At 34.4% G+C, this 8381-nt stretch overlaps 1 protein-coding gene across 1 annotated transcript in view; it reads left to right on the top strand.

The window, feature by feature from the left end:
* LOC110452269 (cysteine and tyrosine-rich protein 1-like) overlaps nt 1-1518 on the top strand; it is a 12103-nt gene extending 10585 nt beyond the window's left edge. Inside the window, exon 4 of the mRNA XM_021500671.1 lies at nt 701-1518. Within this exon, the coding sequence (XP_021356346.1) occupies nt 701-873 (173 nt within the window). The 3' untranslated portion in view covers nt 874-1518. The remainder of the gene's footprint in view (nt 1-700) is intronic.
* The last annotated feature ends 6863 nt before the right edge of the window (nt 1519-8381 follow it).

An 8381-nucleotide genomic window follows, 5' to 3' on the forward strand; every position in this document is an offset into this window, starting at 1 on the left:
GGCTGATATGACATGTGATATGGCTAAAGCCCTCGGTTTGATATAGGGTCATTGGGCTGATATGGCATGTGATATGGCTAAAGCCCTCGGTTTGATATAGGGTCATTGGGCTGATATGGCATGTGATATGGATTTTACCATGTTGTATTCTACTTATCGTATACTTCAACACAGAAAGTTAGATTCAACACAAATTTAATAAAACAAAAACTCAGGTGATAAAGAACAACTTTCAATACTGATAACTTGATAAGGTTAACATCATCGTACTGTATGCTAATACAACACTTGATTAATCAGAATCAGAGTTCTGAAAGTCGTGATGCCTTTTCCGACCGCCGGTCTGATATTGGTCATGTATGTAGTATTAAGTATATGCTAAAGCTGTATACTCAATCCTAACAAGTGAGGTATCTTATATATGAGGAGTTTCTAATTAAGGATTGATAAATCTCTTTAAACTGACTAGATGTCTTATAGATATACCCTTTTTGGTAAATTACCGAAAGTAAATCTACAGAGAACTCCCCCAAATAAGTTCCGCAAATAAATTATTAGAAACATTATCTGTTATGAAAAATACAACCGTCTTATGGTTATACGTTTATGAAATATTTTTGGCGTCTCTCAAATGTAAGAAATGAGGTCGTGCAAATTTTCTAAGGATGGATAAAAAAATCCTAAAAATGCGTCTTTTCAGAAAACACAACAACACAGCAAGCCTATCCTCAGATGCCACCGAACCAAGCCATGAGTCAGCCCTATCCCGCCTACAACCCTGCATTTGTACCGGATTCTGCCCCAACGGTTGGACCTGGGGCTGCGCCCTATGCGAATGTGGCCCAACCACCCCCATATGATAACAAATATTGACTTGTTACGCCAACACGAACAATTGCTCGTTTATTATAATATTTTGCATAATTGCTGCTAATCTTAAATTTGTTTGGATTTTTATATAAAATGTGCTTGTAATCAATCCCAAAATATATAAGACGTTTATCAGATGTGACAGATATCAATATTCAAGTATTAGCAGTGATTGAGTGTAATATGGTATATGTAACTGTGGACCTGTCCTATTTCTAATTATTTTACAGCTGACTTTCATTTTGCTTATTTTGAAAATCGTTTGTATAATTAAAGAATACATTGAAACAATCAGAGGGTTGTAGAGGAGGTACCATGACCATTAAAGAATACATTGAAACAATCAGCGCGTTGTAGAGGAGGTACCATGACTATTAAAGAATACCTTGAATCAATCAGAGTGTTGTAGAGGAGGTACCATGACTATTAAAGAATACCTTGAATCAATCAGAGGGTTGTAGAGGAGGTACCATGACTATTGAAGAATTTTACGTACCAGTTCTTCAATTTCACTTCGAACATTTTATGTTGTAATCTTTTGTTACATGGAACTATTTGCTTTATTAACATTTGATATATTTATCCTTTTATACAGAAATGAATAAATTCTATAATTTGTATCGCTCAAATAAAAAACAATTCTTCATACATTTCTATTTTTATGTTTACGAGATTAGAACGTATTCTCATCTTCGTCTGCCTATTTCCCGCAAATACTATTTGTTAAGATATTTGGACGATATTCTGACATATATGCAACTAAGTATTTATTTCTAGCTGTGCTGTTTCTTCGGTGAACAAAATGAAGTTCATATAGCAATTCCTAGGCATTATATCCGATTAGAAAAAATATGTATTTTCCAGTTAAGATTTGTTTATACCTGTTATTGATATACAGTCGGTTAATAGGTTATCATACATATGTGTCAGCGGTCCCACAAACAGTTTAGTTGTAGTATGAATGGATCAAAACAGTATACGGATAACCGTGCAATTTGGTTATATAAACAATCTACTTGCCAATAACATAACAAGAATGTCCTTTCTGATAAAAATAACATTACAAGAATGTCCTTTCTCATAACAATAACATTACAAGAATATCCTTTCTGATAAAAATAACATTACAAGAATGTCCTTTCTGATAAAAATAACATTACAAGAATGTCCTTTCTGATAAAAATAACATAACAAGAATGTCCTTTCTGATAAAAATAATATCACAAAAATGTCCTTTCTGATAAAAATAACATTACAAGAATGTCCTTTCTGATAAAAATAACATTACAAGAATGTCCTTTCTGATAACAATAACATTAATGCCGAGTCAATAAAGCTAAGTCCACAACGTTTCACACAGCTCAATGTGCACACAATAAGATCACGAACGAAAAACAGCGATTATAAATCGACAGAAATGTACGCACGATTAACTAACGATATGGAACAGCGAGAGTGGTTGATGTACATTTCGGAATTGTCTAACAACAATGGTGGCAAAACAAAAACATAGTGTAAATAAAAAAAGAATATATTGGTGAATGTCTCAACTCGATACTCTTCTATGGGATAACGCAGAACTTCCATTTCAAACAGATGTCAAGATTAGACTTGCTGTACTGTCATTGAAAGTGGATATATGTTTTAAGATCATATAAAACAATTGGTCATTTGGAAAATTGAAAGTTGGTCTTCGCAATGTCATCTTCAGGCAAGAAACATACCAAGTCCATCACCGTCATATTGTTTATATTATAAAACATAATTATAGCTTTGCAAGTAGCATTGCATTTATCCTTTTTATACTCCTGCTTCAACCTAAGGCCATGCCAAAAATATGTTTCCTGTAACATGTTGGGAAAATGTAGGATAAGTAGGTAACACATTTTATTTAAACAAAGAAGTTTATATGGTTTATATAGGATCTATATTTGAAAATTGCCTTAAAATGTTTAGGGTATGCACAAAAATCAGGGTAAGTATGGTTACCGCTAACACCAAATATTTTTTGTTTGGCCTGTCGAGATGTATAGTATTCTCTTCGTCTCTGCATGCAATCGTCCCTACTGACTGTGATTTTCGGAACATATCTTTGCCACTGTTTCATAAATGGGCATTGACTTTGTATATAAGTACATTATGAGACGGTAGTGTGTCACATCTCAAAACAAGCTCGCTGTGACCACAACTTGACCATTAACCTCAAGTATATCAGCTGCTGCTCCCGGCATAAAACTCTGCATAACAGAAAGGCAATGGGTCCCAACCCAAAATATGGTACGATGACCTTTGACCGTGGTAAGTACTAAAATAAAATATTTTGGAACATATGTCAACAGCTGTTTCATGAATGGGCATTAAACTTTATACGGTATATTGGTATCAGAAGGTGGTGGTCACACTCTAAAATGAGGACAGTGACCTCAACTTGACCTTTCTCAAATCATATCTGCAGCATATGTCTCGGCCAGTTTCATGATTGAGCTTCAAACTTTGTAGACATGTTGGGAGCGAGGGTAACAGTGAAACCCACATTTTGAATTAAAACTAGCTTGAATATAATTTTAACTGATCAAACACTATCTTGATAGTAACAGTAATTCATGAATAAAGTATTTGTTATAAATCTATTTCTTTTCCCTCTGGTAAGCTTCATGAACCAACAACAAGTATCCTATTAACTATCCTTGAACCATGAAATGCAGTTACCATGATGAATTTCAACCCTCTTCCAACATGATAAATAACATTTGTGTCAGAAGCTTGTCAAAAGGACACTGCTTTGAAAAGGAAACCCTAACCCTAAAAATGAAATAGAACAAAGAGCAGTTTAAAATTGTTTAATCATTTATTTGAGCAAATACATCAGTAGAGGTTACAGCATCAACATAAAGCATAACTGATTTCCCTTTGAAATCCTACAGATATAGATATATCAGCGTTGATTCAGTGAAAATGTGCTCTGGGAAAGTAGAAATGGAAAGTACATTTTCGTTAAATAATATTGTGTAAATTTTACTCTTTTTCATGTTTAGAAATTAGAATACGTTATATATATGTAACAAATCCTGAAATGGGAAGTATCAAACTACATTTTCAGTTTGCACTATTTTTGTAATTCATATAAACACTCATTACACAACAATAAAAAGATTTAATAAATCATACATTGAATAACGAAAGTACTGATTATCAATTTTGCTAAACCCTCTTTGAAAAGTATTTTTAATGTTTTAGTAATTGAAGCGTCTATTTTTCTGGAACAAGTCTGTTTCCATAGACTATGTTCATGTTCGGATAAAAAGAGTTTAAGATAGAGTTGTATGATATTTATAATAAGGTTATATCATAATACATTGAAAAGGGCTATTTAGTAAAATGACAATCTGAAAATCGAGTCGTTACTGAAAATAAAGATCTCCTTACGAAAGGTTACGTAGTTGATGAGGACATGACCCGAAGCCAACGTACAGTGTGGTCAGTTACATCTTTTAGGAAAGCTAGTGATAAAATTAGCTACGACCGAAATAGCGCAATATCCGGTCCTTTCAGTGAGAAGTAAACATGTACTGTCGACCGATTATACAGTGTCAGTTATGAGTCTTAGTTCACACATAATTGAATTTACACAGTATATCGGAAGTAAGAATTATAAATATCATAATATATACCTCTTACCAGATATTTCTGTTCACAAATGGATTTGAATAAAAACCAACAGGTTCAATTAGAGCATGCACGCACTGAGAGGTTGGTTGCCGCATTGAGAGTTGCAAGCTGCAGAAAGTACGATATCAATTTTAAACAAGGTTTAAACGTAATATAGATTACTCATGTATAACGATGTTTGAGATGTTGTTGGAAGATGCTTTTGATTCAGAAGATTCTAGGTGAATAAAGCGAGAATTTACCTTCTCTCCTCGGCTGGAGAGACAATTTTGATAACTGGAAATTCAACATCGACAGCTGTCACTAAAACGTACGGTTATACGGTTAAGGATTTCTTCATTACTGATTTAAAACGCCAAGAAAACATTGTCTCTTGTCAATTTATCGACATTAATTGTTCATAGGGAACATCAAACTATATTATCAAGATTATAAAAATATGACTTCTCTAAATTGTCCCTTTAATTGTTCAGTGTTTAAATAATAATATAAAAAGAAATTACACTGAATACATAAAACAGTATGCCATCCTAAAATATTTTGACAAGAATTTCACAGTATTTCATGTTTGCCAGCCCCCACTTTGACCACCAACAGCAATAAGTTTGAGAATCATTTGACATGCATGATGACCTAACTTATTGATGTTTACTCATTTGCAATCTTTCAAATTTAAATCAAATTTAAAATTTCCATCGCATGCGAGACAAAATTGACGTCAATAAAACATTTTAATACAAAAACTGCCAGTTCTATGCATTTAATATGTATATAAGGGTTAACTTCTATAATTGTCCATTCACAGAATCTTTTCATTCTTCACTTCCACTTGATATACTTGTCCAGTATGACTCGCTCTAACCTAGTGCCCTTTGTTATGTTGAACAACAGGAATGGTGTGATGACCTACAAGTCCTTTCTGTGCCATTTACTGCAAACGCCATTCCATCTTGCCAATCTCTCTAATTGTGATGCCTTAAACATCAGTGGATACTGAAATGGGAAATATTTGAATTTTGATAAAGGTCAGCTTTTGCACTACAGTTGTCTACAGGCTTAATTTGAAATTGGACGAAAAGAGTATGGAGTTGAATGTTAATTTGTATCAAATTAAAATCTATAGGTACATGGTTCTTTTTATGAATATTATGAAAATATAGCTTATATTTAATTTTTTGATATTTGCAATAAAAAAAGTTAAAAAAAAGTTAATGGAACTGAATATTTCCTGATTTTGACAGTATCAATCTAGGCCTAATGAACTATTCATGAACGAAACTTAGCAACCAACTATTTATTGTTTGAATTTCGCCATGAATGAAAAAATAATAGAATCAGTGAATAAAAGTTGTGTTATCAAAAAAGCAAGGTCTACTACATCCGTTATCGTTACTTACTCTGTTCACTCGTAATGTTGGTCACGAATCGGCTTACTGAAGCCCATGTAGCATAATTGACAGTTACGGAGCTATTTCAGGGGGAAAGTATTTTTATTTATGATATTTTTACCTTTGTAGACAAATGTATTTCAGACAATTACGCAGATGACAACACGCTCTTTAAGATTTGTGACAATTATTTATATTTGAAAGATTGTTTAGATTGTAATTAAAGTAATGAATCATTCTCTGAATTGAAACCCGTGGAGCGCAATATTTTTTATCAAGCAGACTGTCAATTTGCTAAACTGAACTTTTCATATATACAAATGTTTAATAGACAATACAAATTTGGTAGATCAGTTTGTTGGAACAGAGACGTATAATAGAAACAGAGACGTATAATACATACATACAAATGTCCGGAATACACATATGCTACACTGATATGGATCACAGCACACATAAACATACATATCAGTATAGCATATGTGTATTTCAAACATTTGCGATATGTTGTGCAGATAACTGATCATGAGGTGACTTGAAGTTGGCGAACGCTGTCGGCTGTCAACACACAAATCCGATTTGTAAAAGAGCGCGAAGATTTTGGTTGTCGTCAGGGTCAATTAGACGTTTTGAAAGAAAGCCTTTTGATATGGTTCGAAACGTTTTAATGACCAAGATTCATAATATTAACTTCCAGTTGTAATCGGTGTTTTGAGAAGAGTTTGTATGGTTTTCAAGATCCATTTGAGAAGACAATCGACACTCACTGGGATAAATAGCAAGCGTGCATACATTCTTAACAGCTGTAAAATTCTTACAAAACACCGGTCTACCCATGCGGACCAGTCACATGGTCAAACCAAGTAGTCTGCAGTGACGAGTTCAGTATCTGGCACCACAAATCATGCATTGAACTCTGCAGTAAAGACTACGAGTTACTTCAGAGATCAAACATCCAATGGTACTGCTGCAAATGCGACAGCCTGCATGTAACCTCATTCACTTTTCACAGTTATGAACTCAATGGTACCAACTACTACGAACCACTATCAGAACTAAACACAACCTTAGAGAATGTATCATCTGCAAGTACATTTAGCCCATTAAAAACCAGTAGCCAAAAATGTGTACATAATAATGAAAGTTTAATCTTCCACCTGCCTGAAAAAGGTAACCTCAGAATCCTCACTGGAAATTGTCGAAGCATTAGAGATAAAAAACAAGAACTGGAAGCTGCACTGGAATACATCAAACCAGACATTATATGTGGGACAGAATCATGGCTGAAAGGAATTAAACCGGGACTCAATCCAACAAAAGACGCTGTTAAATCTAGCGAAATATTTCCACCCGAAAATGAAGTATACAGAAATGACAGAGGAACCCTAGGAGGAGGTTATTCATTCTAGTGAAAATAAACATAACATCAGTTGAACAACCAGAATAGGTTACAGACTGCTGTGAAGTAGAATGGGTGAAAATCAAGCTTCGAGGAAACAAGGACCTCATTATAGGTTCCTTTTACATGCAACATAGAAACAATATAGACTTAATGGAACTGGATAAAGGACTGACAAAGATTTTGGACTCAAAAAGAAAAAAAAAAAATATTGGCTGGAGATTTCAACTGCCCTGACACTTGCTGGAACAACATGACTGTAAACCAGGATGGACAGGATAAAGAAACACAAAACCTATTTATCAACATAACAACAGGAGCACATCTGACACAAATACGTGACCAACCAACACGTGAAAACAACATGCTAGACCTCATATTTTCTACAAACCCAGGCCTTGCCAAGAGCTCATACAGCGTACCAGGAATATCAGACCACGAAATGGTAGTTACGGACATTCAAACAAAACCTCACTACAATTCCTCACCAGCGAGGAAGTTCTATCAATATTCATGTACATCACGACATCACCAAAATGATGCAAATGTCTAGAGAACATTTAAAGAGGACCTGCGCTGTGCTATGGACACCCACATACCATCAAATATTGCACGAACACGAAACAAACTACCATGGATGAAATCTAAAGAGCGGAAAATGATTAGGAAAAAAGAAAAACTTTACCAACAGGCCAAAAGAACTAATAATTGGAAGAACTATAGATACCATCAAAGGAATGCAAAAGAGACCTCAGGAGAGCAGAATGGGAGTACATTAACACCAACATTCTAAAAGGTCTCGAAAATAACAACAACAAACCGTTTGGGAAATATATCAAATCAAAAAAGCAAGACTCAATAGGAGTAGCCCCCCCCCTAAAAAGCAAAGGTACCCTCATCAGTGACAGTCAATCAAAGGATATTAGTCCAACAATTTAAATCGGTATTCACCATCGACGAAGACAGCAACATACCAGAAACAACAAAACGTGTACAGGAAACAATTCCGAAACTATACTTAGATACAAACGGTGTTGCAAAACTACTCAGGAACT

The sequence above is a fragment of the Mizuhopecten yessoensis genome, unplaced genomic scaffold (assembly GCF_002113885.1).
Source record: "Mizuhopecten yessoensis strain PY_sf001 unplaced genomic scaffold, ASM211388v2 scaffold6523, whole genome shotgun sequence".
In the NCBI taxonomy this organism is placed as follows: Eukaryota; Metazoa; Mollusca; class Bivalvia; order Pectinida; family Pectinidae; genus Mizuhopecten; species Mizuhopecten yessoensis.